The sequence below is a fragment of the Eleutherodactylus coqui genome, chromosome 13, assembly GCF_035609145.1.
Source record: "Eleutherodactylus coqui strain aEleCoq1 chromosome 13, aEleCoq1.hap1, whole genome shotgun sequence".
In the NCBI taxonomy this organism is placed as follows: Eukaryota; Metazoa; Chordata; class Amphibia; order Anura; family Eleutherodactylidae; genus Eleutherodactylus; species Eleutherodactylus coqui.
In genome coordinates this window covers 36,880,795-36,898,777 of record NC_089849.1, presented here as the reverse complement: position 1 = coordinate 36,898,777, position 17,983 = coordinate 36,880,795, and the positions used below count along the sequence as shown (strand labels likewise).

At 45.1% G+C, this 17,983-nt stretch overlaps 2 protein-coding genes across 2 annotated transcripts in view; both read right to left on the bottom strand.

Moving 5' to 3' along the window:
- Positions 1-17,983, bottom strand: part of ZNF385C (zinc finger protein 385C) — a 295,990-nt gene that overhangs the window by 56,628 nt on the left and 221,379 nt on the right. The gene's annotated exons all lie outside the window — the stretch shown is intronic.
- On the bottom strand, positions 2,673-16,799 carry C13H17orf113 (chromosome 13 C17orf113 homolog). Its single transcript, XM_066585842.1, has 3 exons — positions 16,586-16,799; positions 11,649-12,251; positions 2,673-5,219 (listed from the first exon to the last, which is right to left on the bottom strand). The coding sequence occupies exons 2-3, from the start codon at positions 12,219-12,221 to the stop codon at positions 3,675-3,677; spliced, it is 2,118 nt and encodes a 705-aa protein (XP_066441939.1). The 5' UTR covers positions 12,222-12,251; positions 16,586-16,799; the 3' UTR covers positions 2,673-3,674.

The following is a 17,983-nucleotide window of genomic DNA, read 5'->3' as shown; positions in this document are numbered from 1 at the left end:
TGTGACATCAGATGCCTAAAGAGAAGCCGCAACGTGCACTGCAACCTCTTCAATCAACTGATCACTAGTAGGAGGAGTTCCATCTATCAACAATCCCTAGAATAGGTCATCAATAGTTTAGGCCCTGAAAACCCATTTAAGTGCATGAATGGACATGGTATATAGTAGTCTACCATTTACGGAGTAATAACCTTTTTATTTTCTCCTTTGCCAATTAAGGTAAAGATAAACAAATCCAATTATATCTGCGGACTACTAAGGCCGTTTCTCGCTTCCTACCTATTTTCTTCCACCTCATGCACACGGCACGCGCATGCAGATTTCCACATCGGATGACCTGCGAGTCATTCTAGAAAGTAATTTAAAATGCTTGCGGGCGATTGCAGATTCAATGGTTTTTCCGAGCAGATGTACGCAGATGCACAGCGGATCGTCCACGTGGAAAAAAAATCACAAGCTCAATGGTACTTTCCCCACGTCCCTGCCTGGTCTCCAAGCAACCTTAGAATTATCCACCTACAATGTAATGGCAGATCAAACTGTTCTATAGTGATTAATTGGGCCCGTCCGCACAGAAGCTGTGCTAAAACGGAGCATGCTGCGATTTCTTTTCTGTTCGCGGAATCCGCAAATCAAATCCGCATGTGTGCGTGGAGCTGAGGACGCGCCAGGTTTTCCTATGGGCGACTTGAACAGCGGAAATCCTGTGCGGGTGCCGATCGTGGATTCCGCACTACAAATCCGCCGGTGTGCACGAGGCCCTAAACTGCATCCCTGCTCATCTACAAAATGTCATGAGACTTTATTCTTCTTTTATAACAAAGAATCACACAGGTTTATTATATTTTAAATCCTCACTAACAGCAAAAAGCAAAAATAGTAAGGAAACACAAACCGATGAATAAAGTACAATTATAACAACTTTATCTGCTTTGTCAAAACATCCGCATTTTGGGAATTTCTGTAAGCCCCTGCTAATATACAGCAGCCTCCAGGCACAGCTGCAGCAGGGCTAAGTAAGTGCTTTGCGTTCTATGAGACTTGAGCACCCTGTAAACTCCGCAGTCCGGCGTATCTTACCCTTTCAGATTATGATATAGGCAGCTTTTTTCTTATTTTTGTTACAATCCAACTTGGTTCAAACTTGAGTTTAACAGTAAACAATCCTATGTGCAATAAACCACGTAACACTGCATATATTCCTTAAAGGAGATGTCCCGCGCCGAAACGGGTTTTTTTTTTTTTAACCCCCCCCCCCCCGTTCGGCGCGAGACAACCCCGATGCAGGGGTTAAAAAAACCACCCGCACAGCGCTTACCTGAATCCCGGCGGTCCGGCGTCTTCAATACTTACCGCTGAAGATGGCCGCCGGGATCTTCTACCTTCGTGGACCGCAGCTCTTCTGTGCGGTCCACTGCCGATTCCAGCCTCCTGATTGGCTGGAATCGGCACGTGACGGGGCGGAGCTACACGGAGCTGCTCTCTGGCACGAGCGGCTCCATAGAAGAAAGCTGAAGACCCGGACTGCGCAAGCGCGGCTAATTTGGCCATCGGAGGCCAAAAATTAGTCGGCTCCATGGAGACGAGGACGCCAGCAACGGAGCAGGTAAGTATAAAACTTCTTATAACTTCTGTATGGCTCATAATTAATGCACAATGTACATTACAAAGTGCATTAATATGGCCATACAGAAGTGTATAGACCCACTTGCTGCCTCGGGACATCTCCTTTAAGGACTTTGAATACAAGTTGCCTTGTCGAATGTATTATGTTGCATTAGATGTTGGTTCATAAGAAACAGCGCTCCTAGTGGCAAGTTGTAGGAATAGTGGTTGCACATCTTAAAAGCACCAGTGACTTTCGGGAAGTCATGACTTTGAGGATGCAGTAAACACTGATGTGGATGGGCCATTACGCAGCTTGTTGCACCACTGTTTTTACATGTAATTAAACCCAATTCTTACAAATACTGATTTCAAAAGGATCTGCTTGCAGTACAAAGGCAGCGGGTATTGTTGTTTTAAATAGTATTTCGAGATTAAAGGGGTTGGACACTTTTTGAAAATAAAATATGTAATTTGCTAGAAATTACCGTTTTACTATAGAGAACTTTATAAAACTTTTGCATTTACCAGTTTTTATTTCAAGGCCCTTGGCTGCTCCTGAAAATAATGGACGTGGTGCTCTCCCATCCATACATATGAAGAGAGCAGTGGTCACGCGATTTAACCCTTTTACCTGGGTTACATCTACACATGATAAGAGCATTGTTCTTCCTGTTTACAAGTCACTGGTCAGACCACACATGGAATATTCTGTACAGTTTTGGACACCGGTACTCAAGAAGGACATATCAGAGCTTGAGAGGGTACAAAGATGGGAAACTAAAGTAATAAACTGAATGGGTGGACTACAATACCCAGAGAGGGTAACAAAATTGGGGTTATTTAATTTACAAAAAAAAAAAGACAGCAGTGGGGCCTAATAACTATATATAAATATATCAGGGGACAATACAGAGATCACTTCGAGAATCTTTTTATACCCAGGACTGTGACTGTAACAAGGGGGCGCCCTCTAACTCTAGAAGAAAGGTTTCTACACCGACATAGAATCTGGCTGCCAGATTTGGGGTGGAATTTTTTCCCCCCTAAAATTGGCTTTTCCCTCATGTTTTTTTTTTTTCCTTCCTCTGGATCTACACTGCAGGATAATAGGCTGAACTGGATGGCCATATGTATTTTTTTGGCTTTACACTATATTACTTCAGCAAATATAGGTTCTTGTACTGCCTGCACCTGCGCATGTGCTTCAGCATTGCACAGAAGTGCACAGAGCCATGCAGAAGAAGAAAAAACAGTCAGGAAAGTTGACCACCACCGTCTCAATCTATGTGGATAGGGGTGCCACATCCATTATTTTTACAAGCAGCAGAGAGCCTTAAGAAAAAGACTCTAGTAAGCATAGAAGTTCTGTAGGCGTCCCTGTAATCAAATACATTACCAGAAGATTACAAATTTTACCAAAAAGTGGCCAACCCCTTCAATATTTCGACTGTTCTAGTGTGCACAGTGAATTATAATTCTGTGTGACTGGCAATAGAGCTGAAACACTATAAAAATGTAGAAAAAGTGCAAAAATGTTCAGTAGACGAAGACCACTGTGAACCTTTATCCAAAACAAAACCCATGGTTATGTCAACGTTTCAAAAACTATGACCTACTTGACGTAAGTTGCAAACACTTTGGTAAGAGCGTCAACATATCAGTATATGATATGTAGAGAATTAGAATGCAGGTGCGAATACAAAACTAGTGTATAGTATTGTGTAACTGGGAACGTTTCAATAGATACTCTGGTGTTCTTCAAAATTCCTCAGTTTTCTAGAAATGAAGTAGAAATGAAGTTGTCCCACAATTACAGACAGCATAAGCAATGAAATGGACATTAGAAAGGTCTTTTGGATATTTTCCAGAAAGCTGAACTTTGGAGAATCAAGTCAGGTCCGTTGGCCTCATATAGTTGTGTTTTGGAATGCTGATCAGTAACTATTATTAAAAGTCTCAGGAGTCACCTCCTAATCTGAAGTTCTGAAAAATGATGACCCTCATCGATAAAGTATTATGACCCTGTATTTTCTAGTAACTGTTGTAATCACACTGCGACTCCTACTTCATACATCCTCAGTTTCCCACCTGCCTTCAGAGACAAACGACTCTGGTTCCCTTGTGTTTTCAAAGTAATGAATTGCTCTAGAAAAGTCTAACTCGTTAAGTGCTGGACCATCAATAGCAATTTTAAGAATGTCATTAAGGTCGCCATCCATTCTTGCCTGATGGCATTTCTGCTTTTGTAACTCTTTCACCTGACTTATTTTTTCAAAAAGTAGAGATCCAAGTGGCAGGACTAAAGCAACAGCAGCTAAGACAGTAAAATCAGGAAAAAGCTCATGCATCTCAGAGTTGGAGTGGACTAGCTTCACGCAAAGATCTCGAAAACTCAAGTGGCTAAGGCTGAACACAATACGCTTGAAGAGGGCAAAGTCATTTGACGCTCTCTCACGAACCAAAACATGAGAGAAATACTGTAGAAGGTGCCGTAATTCCATTTCACCATAGGAACCAATATCATCCAAGGATGATGGGTAAGACTTTGGGTTGAAGACAACTGAAAAAGAGCTGACCACCTTAAGCACACTGCTAGGAAATCGGTCCAGCAAGCTCTTGCACACATTGTCGAGACAGGCTTCTTTTATAAGCTCAAAGTCTTTCAATTGGACTTTGGAGCAGTCGACTAATTCTACTCCTTTGTAATAGAACCTGCTCTCGTTGTCCTCGTCAGGATATTCATTCAGCTCATTGAGGAACTCTTGAAAGTTCTGTCCATTTGTAGATTTTTGAGCCTGCAAAGTGGCATGTGATGCTGTAACTATTGGATTGATCATAGATATATCAAGATCCTCAATCTGGAAGAACTGGTTGAGTTTTTGGAAGATGGGAAGTATATCAAGTAAAACCTTGGTAAAAGCCACAAACCAAAACTTTTTTAGCTCCAAGCACAATCCACTGGCTATAGGAGACTTGGGGGATTCACTTTCAAGTAAAAGAACAAGAGTTGGCCAAGAAGAGTCAATGGTTTCAACAGCTGGCAAGATAGATATCCAATGAACCATTCTTGCACAATTCAGGTCTATGCCGCAGATACTGAGAACATTATGCAACTCGTGAAAGTTTTGATTTTCCCCATTTTTATTGCCGTAAAGTCTATAGACTGCATCTATAATACTTTCATATTTTCTTACATATTCAACACTGGTAAAACTTTCAGTCGGAAGCAATGACCTTCTGTGTGATATACTGTGAAACTCTGATGTAAGTGGACAAAGAGACTTCAGCTTTTTGCCAACACCATTTTGCCTATCTAAAATTAGTGATGAACCATCAGAACTTAACCAAGCCACTTTTTTAGGTGGGACATGAAAATCATTCAATAGGTCTTTCACTTTGTCTAAAACGCAGCTGGGGTCCCCTGAATACAAGTCAAACTTGCCCAGAAATGCGATGTACAGTTGTCCATCACATGGTGAAATGGATGTAGCGAACGCTATGAGACTTCGTTGTTCTGTGATATCCATGGTCTCATCAAACACAAGCCCAATAAACGGAGAATCTTTCAATCTCTTTCGATCTTCACTCTGCAGTACTTTAACAATGGCTGCCTGAATTGATCAAACACAAGAGTATGTCAATCTTTTCCTCTTAGAAAGCTACTATCCATGATAAATAATTAGCAAACTTAACAACTACAACACACATACTGGAGTTTGTGTAATTGGTAGCTAAAGGCCTTTAACGTGACCCAAAGATCGTGCAAGAACAGTCTAGACAATCAAGCTCCAATCTTGCTGATCGGTACTTGCTGCATGGTAGACAACCTCCTTCCATATGCTCCATTAGAGCATATGGACATAATAGAGTGGCTTTCACTTTGGTGAACCCAACCTACTATGTAATACATGTTCCTTGATGTGACTGATTATGCAGCTTCACTTTAAAAAGGAACCTGTCACCACTGACCAATGCCATAAACTAAGTTTCGGTGGGGTGACGGAGCCGGGGGATATTTTTTTGTATTCACCTGCCCCCCTGTTTGCACTGGTGAAGTTAACGCATGGACTGGAAATCTGAATCAGATGATTGGACTGCGCATGCACTACACCAGTAGCTAATGTGGGAATGGGGAAGAGGAGTAGTATAAAAAAAAATCCCCGTCACTTCACCGAACAGCACCGTAACTTAGTTCATGGTGCCGTTTGGTGGTGACAGGTTCCCTTTAATAAGGGATTGCTTTCATGAGAGCTTTTATGGACCAGACCCAAATCTGATTATATATCTCATATGGAAAAACATTCATAAATACCGGCAGATTGAATTTTAGAAGCCCTGACTGCAGTTACTAAAGCTAGGAAGAGCATTTCGAATTGATTTTGAGTAAATGCCTTTGAAAATATATCATACCCTTTTCTGTGATTTTGCGACGTAAAAAAAAAATAGAATATGTTGAATTTTTTTTCCCCTTTTAACAACAAATCAACATTGTACTTGACCTATTTAAAGTCACACAGACAGCAGAGACGCGCGGAGGCTCAGATCTTTGCCTTGTTCTCTTTCCCATTACTGGGCATGCAAATCTCCAGCTGGCTGCCAGATTTCACTGGGCTCAGATAATGCCTCGTGGCATCTGTACAATTCTATTTCATTTTGGTACAAGTGCTATTGCTACAGAAAAAAAAAAAACTGTAGGGAATGATGTGTGCCATGGCTTGAGGTGGCTTACTGAGCTGGGCAGTGATTAATTAGAGGCTATGGCCGTTCCAAGAGGGGTTTTTTTTCTTTTCCTTTATATAAAAAGGGGTAAAAATATCAAAAACCCAGTGACCTTTGTATTTGCCCTTCAATGTTATTGCATTTCTGCATCTTTCAGATAGTCATAAAGTTATCTGAGCAGAGGAGAGCTGGGCGGCCGTACAAAGCAAAACTAATCAATCCAACAATGACTGGACCATTATAATAAGTCCAACATACTGGAAATACAACAGAAATCCATCTCCCAAGTCAATGTGGATACTACTAGTGATGAGCGAGCATTGCCTTTAGCGAGTACCTGCCCGCTCGAGAGAAAAAGTTCGGCTGTCGGCGGCGGGCAGGAAGCGGCGGAGGAGAGCGAGGAGGAATGGAGGGGAGATCTCTCTCTCCCCCCCCCCGCTCACTGCCACAACTCACCCACTCACCCACTGTCACCCACGCCGGCACCCGAACCTTCTCTGCCGAGCGGGGAGATACTCGCTAAGGACAATGCTCGATCGAGCAATTGTCCTTAGCGAGTATGCTCGCTCATCTCTAGATACTACATATAGCTGGTTCGCAATCCTCTGTTTATAGATTCAGTATTTGTGGAGAAAGATCAACCAGAAATTATAAATATCAAAAAGGTATTTCTCCTATATTTTCTTTAATGCATTTAAAGGGGTTGTTCTGTTTAGAAAACACAACACTTCTTAATTCCCTAGGGAATCATCAAATTATTAGATGAGGGTACCAGGTTCAGGTTCTTCATACAATGCACTGGGAACGGCTTCAGACCCGTTGACTTTTGTTTTTACAATTTGATGTGTTATGGCCTGAGAAAATTTAAAAAACTCAAGTTTTTCCCCATCATTCTGCACTCAATATCCCATAATGACAAAGTGAAAACAGGATGTTAGAAATCTTTGAAAATTAACAAAAAATAACATTTTGCATTGACCTAAGAATTCAGACCCTTTGGTAAGACACATGAAATTTAGCTCTATGGTCTACGATTTCTCTTATCTTTGAGATGTTTCTACACCTTGAATGGAGTCATCTCTGGTAAATTCAGTTGATTGGACAGTTTTAAAAGCTACATCCCTGTCAATATGAGGTTTCACAGCTCACAATGCATATCAGAGCCAAAAGCAAGCCATGAGGAGGAATGAAGTGCCTGTAGAGCTCAGAGATAGGATTGTGTGGAGGTAAAGCTCTGGAGAAGGCTACAAAAAAATTCTGCCGCACTGAAAGGCCCCCGGAGCACAGCGGCCTCCATAATTCTTAAGCAGAAGTATTTTGGAACAACAAGAAGTCTTCCTAGATCTGTCCGACTCTCCAAACTAAGTAGTCGGGGAAGAAGGGCCACCGATAAGAGAGGTGACCAAGAACCCAATGGTCACTTTGGATGAGCTCCAAATATCCTATGTGCAGATGGCAGAAACTTCCTGACTGTCAACCATCACTGCAGCACTCCACCAAGCCAGGCCTTTCCTCAGTAAAAGACACATGAAAGCAGCCTGCCTGGAGTTTGCCAAAAAGCACCTAAACAACTATCATGTGAGAAACAAGAATCTCTGGTCTGATGAAACCAATATTGAACTTTTTGGCCTCAGTTCTAAGGTTATGTCTGGAGGAATCCATGCACTGCCCATCACCTGCGCAATGCCAATCCTACAATGAGGCATGGTTGTGGCAGCATCATGCTGAGGGGGCTCGTTTCAGCGACTAGGACAGGGAGACTAGTCAGGGTTGATGGGAAATGAAAAATGAAGCAAAGTAGAGATATTCTTAATGAAAACCTGATCTAAAGGGCAAGCAATCCCAAACTGGGTAGAAGGTTCTCTTTTCAACAAAAAAATGACCCTAAGCACACATGCAAGACAACACCAGAGTGGCCTAGGGACAATTCTGTAAATGTCCTTGAGTGGCTCAGCCACAGCTCTGTTTTGAACCCAACCGAACATCTCTGGAGAGACCTGAAAATGGTTGTCCACAAACGGTTCCCATGCAATCGGACAGAGCTTAAGAGGATCTGCAGAGAAGAATAGCAGAAAATCCAGGTGTGCAAACCTTGTGGCATCCTACCCAAGACGACTGGAGGTTGTAATCGCTAGCAAAGGTGGTTCAACTAAGTACTGAGTACAGGGTGTGAATACTTATGTCAATGAAAAATGTTTTTTAGAATTTTTGTTTTTTAATTAAAAACTTTCTGATTTCACTTTGTCATGATGCTGTACTGAGTGCGGAATGATGGGGAAAAACTTGAATTTTGAAGGCCACAACATAACATTGTAAAAAAAGTAAAAAGTGACTGAAGACTTTCCAAAATGTATTGCGTATAAGCCAAAGTGTAGAGCGGCTAGAAGGAGCACTTCTCACTCTGGAGGACCAGACATGTCTGCGCACTACATGGACAGCCCACTGATTTCAATAGGAACTATTCCCGCTATGGTATTGTTCAAGGGAAATGAATACGTGCTCCTGGATTTGCTCACAGTTGTTTGACACTGGTCGCAGCAGCAGGACACCCTGTGGTCAGCTCAGCAGGCCCTTCAAAAAACTGGATTCTCATAAGCGGACAACTCCTTAAATTTGGCACTCCTCAGCCATGGCGCCTACAATAACATGGGGTATATTCTGTTAGGGGTGGCACTGTGAGTCAGGGCATTGCTTGTCAAGGCCATGAGATCACTAAATTGGATATTTGCTCAAAAATATAATTTCCCTTAGAAGGGCTGGAGAAGACATGGCCAGTTTTGCTTGGCGAGTTGAACATTTACTGTCGTGAAAAAGACTTGCTGACGTTCCCTCTGCTGTAACTTGTCCTCAATTTAAAGTTTCAATAAAATCTTTTTGCATCAAGAAACTTGGACCAAAAATGTATTTGATATATGAGGTGGGGGTGGGGTGGGTGTTCGTGGGGGGGGGGGGTCTGTCCAGTGAAAGGCTTCTCAAATTAGGTCTCACAGTACTTTAGATTTGCCCTTTAGTAATGATTTTGATTAGTAACACGTATTAATCAACAAAGTCCAATTGGAAATGAGCTTTAATCATGCATGGCCTTGGTATCCACCGGGCATTGGTTAGGTTCTAGCGTGCTGCACGATCTGCTTCGAAAAACTAAAACTGAATTACCGCAAATCATCAAGATTATGCAGAAAGCACAGGTGAAGTACCTTTTTATGTCCTTCACCCGTACCTGCCGCAAAACTCTGGTGATGTTTTGCTGGTTTGCATCTGTGCGGCACACCACCTACCTCCAAACACCCTGAGGAAACCCAGACTTGGACCACTTTCAAACGAGCGTACTTTTAGTCCGTACTTGGTCCGTGTTTTGCGGATTGTAATACAAAGCTGACGTAAATCTAGTTTTCTATTGACATGGCTGTATTCTCCAAGGCTGTGTTTTAAAAACGCAGTATTTTTGTCCATATTGCGAGAACAATGCACCCATTATAGTCTATGGAAACTGGTTAACATATGAATGCACCCCTGTCATCAGAAATGGGTCTATATTTTCCTCCATATTTGCATTCATTGGGAATATTTTCTATAGGGCAAATTGGATCAGTATTTGCCCAGTAGGAAATAAAATCAACGCCAGCAAATGCGGTGGCAAACGCAGATCAAATACTGGTGACATCCGGTTACAATGTCACCACATTACAATACGCTCGTGTGAAGCGGCCCTTACAGGAGTTAGATAATGAAATCAGGCGTGCCCATTTTAAATAGGGTTTTCGTCTTTATACTTTTAACCATTTTCTTCTGCCCGATGTTAAAGATATAGCTTTGGTGGATATACCTTTTTTTAAGTGTTTGTTTTCTAAACCAATTTTAGAAAATTGTGGATAATTTTTAAAGTAATGAAAACAGTTTTTTTTTCAACTGGTTGTGAAATGCACCCCCGTTTATGGGAAAGCTTTACATCTAAGTGATGTTACCAGATCTTGATACACTGCGTTCTCACCAATACTGGATCAGGAGCTTTACCACTAAAGACCCCGAAGACCACAAGATGAGAATGGCGCACCCAGAATTCCCCTTCGGCCAGGCAAATGCGTGACCACTAGTCCACTCACTTCTATGGGATGTGCTTGGCTATCTCTCTAAGCCCTATAGAAGTGAATAGAGCAGTGGGTTCGGAGAAATTCGGGGTGCATCACTCACATGATTGCTGGGGGTTCCAGTGGTCAGATTTACCCAGTGATCAGATATTTGGCACCTATCCACAAGATAAATGTCTAATTGCTGGAGGCCCTACCAGTCACGAGTACAGTGTCCTGAGCCCCGACTGCTCTTCACTACACAATGGCAGTGAGGAGGAGCTTCAATGGAGAAGTGGTCATGCATATCCGCTGTTGCTTCATCCAAAGTCTAAGGCCTCAGTCACACGAGCGCATAGGCACCCGTACACTGGCGCCGATGTGCCGGTGTGACTGACAGAAGACGGCCGTACCTGAAGACGGACGTCTCTCTCCAGCGCTGCTGAAAGAACACATGACCAGCAATGAAGCCGGCCACAAGTTCTTTCCTCCGGTGCTGCAGAGAGACGGCCGTCTTCAGGTACGTCCATCTCCTTCCTGCAGTAACACGGGCGCCGATGCGCTCGTGTGACTGAGGCCTCAGGGACAGGCGGAGACAGCCGAGTACTGTACTCAGCCACCTCAATCATTCCTATAGGCATTGAATGGAGTGGTAGGGCACATGCTCATCCGCCACTCCAGGCAGTTGTGCAATAAAGAGAAATAGGGGGCTTAGGACCCCGTCCTAATGATCCGTGGGGGTCCCAGAGGGAAGCCCCCAGCAATCAGACACTTATCCCGTCTTATGGTCATAGATGGTAAAATGTCCACTGTGGGACAAATATTTTTTCAGAAAAAAAAAACTGCGACATTACAAGGTCCTGTTCACACAGCAGAAAATAAGTTGTGGATTTGACATTGAATAGTTAAAACTAATAGGGCCCGGATTTGATGCAGATTCCACGTCACATCCATGCTCTATTGGTTTTAATAGGAATTGGCTTGTACAGACTATGGGTTTTTTCTGCACACGGATTGGACACTTCTTGACACAGAATTCACATCGGGAAATTTGCATGCAGATTTTCTAATTGAAAGGGTTAAATCTATGTGCAGATCCGTGGCTATACAACAGAATAGCAGCAGGTTTCAGAGGCGCATCGGATTACACCCTGTGAGCACACACCAAGAATTTTTCAATAGTGGCAAAGTTTTCGGGTCACCTGGCTCCGTGCTACCACTATGCTGAGGTTTTGCGGGGCGGACTGTACACACCTGCATTTGTCTTACACTGCTCGGATGGTAATACTCATTTTGCTCAGAAGACAACAATGCCTCACAAAGATTAAATTTCTGCAGCTCCAGCAAAGATGGAAGTTTCGCGCTTGAGATGCCATCCTTGGCCATGGTGTAGACGGTGGTCAGAATAGCTATCTTAGATGGATCCATCTCGGCTTTGATGACGGACTTTAACTCTTGGTGAAACTGCATATCCATGGCTAACTGCTCACTATTGACAGCGAGCGCCTGCCTATGGGCGCCAGACGTTACGTGACGCAAAAGCGCATGTCTCTGAAAATTGTCAGTCCCCACAGTGAAGGCGTTCTCAGCCTTGCCATGCTTGTTCTTCACAAGAGCCTGTCGACACTCCATACAAAACATCAGCTTTCGTTCATAGTCAAACTCCAGCCATGTGAACTCTTCCTTCCAGTGTTCGTTGAAATACCTCTTACATTTCTTATTGGAGTTGGAAGTCTCCCCCGCTGGCTTTTTTCCAGGGGTCACCATGCTCCCGCCACTGCCCATGGTGGTGAAATCAAACATTAAGGGAGGGTTGAGGTTGTCCATGCTGCATTACACTGAGCAAGGAGCTCAAGACTGGTGGACGAAAGAGACAAGGGGAAAAAATATTAGGGTGCGGGCATAACTCCATCTCCTACAGAGTGTGTGGATGGACAATCATTCTGCTGAACATTCCTCAGGTCTGCTTTAGAAAGGCCAACATTAGCTTCCAGAAATGCTGTGACCCACTTTTTACCCCTAATGCACTGAAAGCAAAACATCCTCATGAATGTAAACTGGCAGCTTCTCCCCCAGCCCGATTCCCTGTTGTGAGCGTACATTCACTGCTTTTCAACTGAGCTATTACAGAGGACTGTATGAAAGTTCTAAGGTTATAGTGAAGGAGATCAGGACAGAGAGCATAGCAGAGAAAGCTACTATTACAGAGGCCTGTAAATCACTCCAGGTGAATTTTCAGCTCTTATCAGCAGTGAGGGGGAATGGACCACCAGCTACAAAGAGACAAGAGGACATAGGAGAGATAGCTGTGTAGTACTGAGTGGGTGTGGTTATGCTACACAGCCTCTGAAAGAGGGGGTGGAGAACTGAGCTTGCGTGCATTCATGAGAGAGACCAGCTGATCAGTGCTGGGAATGCTCCTAAGTCAAAAACCTGCCTGCAAACCAAGTATGAAGCTTTCTAAATGCATGAAAAGGAAAACTCAACATAGAACATTTAATTGCATACTTTATTTTGCTGTACGGACTTAGTAAGAGTCCTTTTATATGGGATGGCTATTGTCCCAGCGATAATAACTCCTGTGCTTTCATAGAGGAGCAATCATCGCTCAGTGAGTGGAGGCGAAGTGGGACAGAGATCTCTCTGACTGCCCACCTCCAATCACAGTAAACAGGCAGTTGCTCATACATGAACGGCTTCCTGTTTACATAGGCTAATCATAGTTTGATTTTTATGCTTGCAGAAACTGAACGACAAATGAATTACCATTCATCATTCAGTCACTGCCGGCATTTACACTGAACGATTATCGTTCAGATTAGCATTATCTAGTAATAATCTGGATAGTTATCATTCAGTGTAAAAGGGCCTTAAGATATATGTGTATTAACTTTTCATGCACAAAGGTTTCCATAGCCTTTAAAGGGGTTGTCTCGCGAAATCAAGTGGGGTTATACACTTCTGTATGGCCATATTAATGCACTTTGTAATATACATCGTGCATTAAATATGAGCCATACAGAAGTTATTCACTTACCTGCTCCGTTGCTAGCGTCCCCGTCGCCATGGTTCCGTCTAATTTCGGTGTCTTCTTGCTTTTTTAGACGCGCTTGCGCAGATGGGTCTTCTCCCTTCGGCTCGGCTCTGCAGCATCAGCGTTTTGGCTCCGCCCCCTTGTACGCATCATCGTGTAGCTCCGCCCCATGACGTGTGCCGGTTCCAGCTTCCTGACGGAGCAGGTAAGTGAATAACTTCTGTATGGCTCATATTTAATGCACGATGTATATTACAAAGTGCATTAATATGGCCATACAGAAGTGTATAACCCCACTTGATTTCGCGAGACAACCCCTTTAAGGCAACTCTTACTGCAGACCCAGTCTATGAGAAGCTACCAAAGTGGCTCCAATACTGCTGCTAATGACTTTATTGCCCTAGTCTGTTGTGTACCCATGGCCCAGTACAGACCTAGAACATCTACACAACACATTACAAAGTATGAGCAAATTGTCACGTCTGTCTCCTGAGACCTCTGGTTCTACAAGTGCTCTGGGGTTCTCCTGCTCAGGTGGTGGGGATTGTGCTGGCTGGGTGTGTGTGTCCCCACTCAGCCAATCACTGCTGGTCAGTACATATACAAGTTGTCTTCCCAGGTGTGGGTGTGTTCAGCTTTCTCATTTCTCTCTCTGTGTGGTGTGAGCAGGTTCTATGTGTGGAGGCTGCATGAAAGGTTTGTGTTTGCTTGATTATGTCGCTGGACTACTGGTTAGTGTAGAAACTAGTGGTATAGCCAGGAGTGGGTGGGATGGGTCATCTCTCCGGGCCAGACTATGCCCCCTAATATCATACCTCTCTGGCACTGTGATGTAGATGATGTAGGTGTCATCCACATGAAGCTCAACGTCTTGCGCGCTCACACCAGAGGATAGCAGATCGGCGCATGCGCAGTTCACTAGACTGAGCTGTGCAGGCGCCGTTAAACCCCCACTTCCGAATCTATGATCAGCGGCGCCCGGCAGATGCAGATTCTGTGCGGCAGTGGATGAGGTCTTCTACGTGATTATTCACGTGCTTATTTACGCAGTGTAAACAAAAACGCAGAATGTCCTATTTTGGTGCATATTAAAATCAACTGCCCATTGAAATCTATGGGGGGCATCCTTGTGTTGTTCAGTCCTGTAAATACGCTACGTATGGATACACTAGTGTGGATGAGCCCTAAGGGGATGTAGTCGGTCCAGCCCACCAGACCGCTCGCTGGGAATTCCCATACGGTGCGGGAGACGTTCAGACATTCTTTTTAAAAGGTATGCCTTAACCAGAAAATCCGTTGTACTGGAATAGATAGGTTTCACGGGAGGCGTCACGTGAGCGGATGTGCCAAAAACGTTCCCCTCAGCGTAACGTATTTGCGCATGAACGAGGTTGATTTGCGCATATTACTGTAATATTGTGCCCGGCCAGGTCACACCACGCGACACACTGCTTCCATAGATCTAAAGGCCTAATGAGGTCCAGTGTTTCACGCGTCCTCTTGCATATTTGCGTAAAAGCAGTAGACTTCTATGGGGGCTTTTGCTACGCAGAAAAAAAGAGCAGGTCCTACGTTTTTCTGAGCACGCAAAACACAAGAAGAGAACCTGCTTTACCTGCGTATTGCACAATCTATGGGAGGGGCGCACATGCACAATACACTGCGCAATTTTGTGAAAACAGAAGACACAATGACTGGACTAAGGCAAGAGCTTAAACAGATTAGTGCATGCGCAAATACGTTCGCCGTTACGGCGGATCATATTAGTGCACGAACCAGGTAAATTTTTTTTTTTTAACTGTTCAAGTTTTGCGCTACTGCGCACCGTTATAAAGAAAGAAAAGCAGGAATATCGGGCGAGTGCTATCTGTTCTCGCGCGTAGTATTAATGCACAGGAATCCCGATAGTGGAAACGAAACCAATGAAATCAATGGTTTCGTTTTGTCCCGTTTTCTCAGCCGCAAAACGGGACAAAAACACGGACATCAAAGAAGCCCCAAAAAGCCTCAAAAAGTTTCAAATGAGCATGTGAACAGGCCCTGCATGCGCAAAAAAGTACAGTACTATGTGCCGATACGCGTGTGCATCTACCTCGTTCATGGCGCACACACGTTGCGCAATTATGCATATGGTCGTCTGAATAAGTCCTTTAGGCCCAGCTAGTGATCTGTATTACGCGCCATATTACATAATGACCCTCTTAATCCCTCCGTCGTCTCATCTGGGTCACTAAAGTCACCCCATGGTTTGTGCCGCACGATGCCCAACATCAATGTCTAGATTTGTGTGGCACCGCCGATTTCCGTCCATTTCTACGCAGCAAGATTACTGTAAGACACGGGTCAGATTGCAGACGCGTACCGCGCGGCGTGCTTATTAATATAATTGCGCCGATATCTAAAAAGAATACCAATCAGACGTCTTATTTTTCATTTCATTTTCTGCCACTCCAAATAAGGTGATGGCTTGTAAGTGGCGCCCCTCTCAGTAGCTGCACCCTATGCCCTGGAATAGCACCTGGCAGTGCTCCATTACGTGCAGCAACCTATGTCCTATCACCTGGCAGTGCCCCATTATGTGCAGCATCCTATGCCCTGGCATAGCACCTGGCAGTGCCACATTATGTGCAGCACCATGTGCCCTGGCATAGCGCCTGGCAGTGCCCCATGATGTGCAGCACCCCACACCCTGGAATAGTGCCTGGCAGTGACTCATTATGTGTAGCACCCTATGCCCTGGCATAACGCCTGGGGGCCCCTAATTATGTGCAGCACCCTACAATCCTGGCATAGCGCCTGGCAGTGCCACATTGAGAGCAGCACCCTGTGCCCTGGCATAGCGCCTGGCAGTGCCCCATTATGTGCAGCACCCTTTGCCTTGTCATAGCGCCTGGCAGTGCCCCATTATGTGCAGCACCCTTTGCCTTGGCATAGCGCCTGGCAGTGCCCCATTATGTGCAGCACCCCTTGCCTTGGCATAGCGCCTGGCAGTGCCCCATTATGTGCAGCACCCTTTGCCTTGGCATAGCGCCTGGCAGTGCCCTATGATGTGTTCCTGTGAGATGCAACAGTTGTGCTGCAGCATGCTGTAGACCAGGCAGTGCCCCAGTAATGCCAGCAGTGCCCATCCTCCTGCCCGGTGTAGACACATACATACCAAGGCTGATGTGGGGAAGTTTACGGCTGCAGCAGTTACAGGGCTCACCGCCCTCTCCTCACACCCACAGGGGACATGCCGGTCACAGCCGCCGCTCCACCGGCCGCGGAGCTTTAACACACTGTACACGGCGCTCAGCACCGGGAAAACATGGCTGTCCAGGCGGCGGCGAGGAGAGCCGGGGACATGGGAGCAGCCATGATATGTGCGTCTGTTCTGTGCCCACCACTGTTTGCCGCATTGTCAGTGCTGCCACCTAGTGCCCGGAGACGTGCATGGCGCCCCTCTCCGTCCCTCACATGTTGGTGACTGACTCCTTAAAACTGGCATTGATGCACAATTAGCAATTCTGGGGTTGTTTAGTCAAAAATCCGCGTGTAGCCTGTAACTGAGTGCCGTCTGGAGGCCCCACTCACACTCATGTGCCGTCTGGAGGCCCCACTCACACTCATGTTTAGGCTTCCTTCTGACTGGTTGTTGTAACTATTTTGAGGCTTGTAAACAAATAAAACACAATGACTTTCACGCATTTTAATAAGCGATTTTTGGGCGGTTTTCCTACATACGCACGCGCCTTTTCCATTATTTTCCCCTATAGAAAAGGCTATGGGAAAAGAAGCCTGGAGAAAAAAAAAACGCAAAGCGTGCTGTGCTTGACAAACATGGCGGCAACCCCAAAATACGCAAAAAAAAAAAGTGAGGGAAAAAAACACCACATAAAAACACGGGCTCATTTATGTAAGAGTCATTCACACGAGCGTATCTGCGCTCCGCATTACATCCGGATATTTCCCGCACGTAATACGGAGCACTATACCCCCATTGATTTGCATTGGGAGATTCAGATGTGTTTTTTTAGGCCGCCCGCAGACGGCCGGGTCGGATCCGGCTGTGAGAATTCTCGTAGCGGGACCCGACCCGAGCAGCTGCAGAGAGCAGCACGTACTCACCCGCGCACCGCAGCTCCGACTCTTTCATGTCCCGGCAGCCGGCGCATGCGCAGAGCGGAGCCGGCGGCGGGTGAGTGACGTTTCTGTGCGGGGCCCTGCAAGCCCCGTACAGAAATAGAGCGTACTGCGGTTTGTTTGCTGCACGACATTTCACGCGGACAAAACGCGGCTGTCTGCATAGGATTCCGTTTGCTAACGCAATCCTATGGCAACTTCCAAAGGTGAAAATTCCGCGGGAAATCCCGCCGCAGAATTTCCGCCCGTCTGCAGCCGGCCTTAAGCTCATGAAAAGAAAACCCATAGCATGTCCGATTTTAGGGCAGCTTCAGACATCCGTATGCGCAATTGTAACATATTTGTGCCGTGAATGAGGTTTGATGCAATAGGTTTGCGTGCGACGCACAAATCTCGCACACATTATATTGCCCCTGTGAAGCCGGCCCACGGG

Excerpts from the sequence above, each read along its gene's own strand:
- C13H17orf113 (XM_066585842.1), bottom strand. The coding sequence starts at position 12,221 with ATGGACAACCTCAACCCTCCCTTAATGTTTGATTTCACCACCATGGGC. Across the intron at positions 5,220-11,648 it reads GCAGTGTAAGACAAATGCAG|GCAGCCATTGTTAAAGTACT; the intron begins GTGTGTACAGTC and ends TGATCAATTCAG.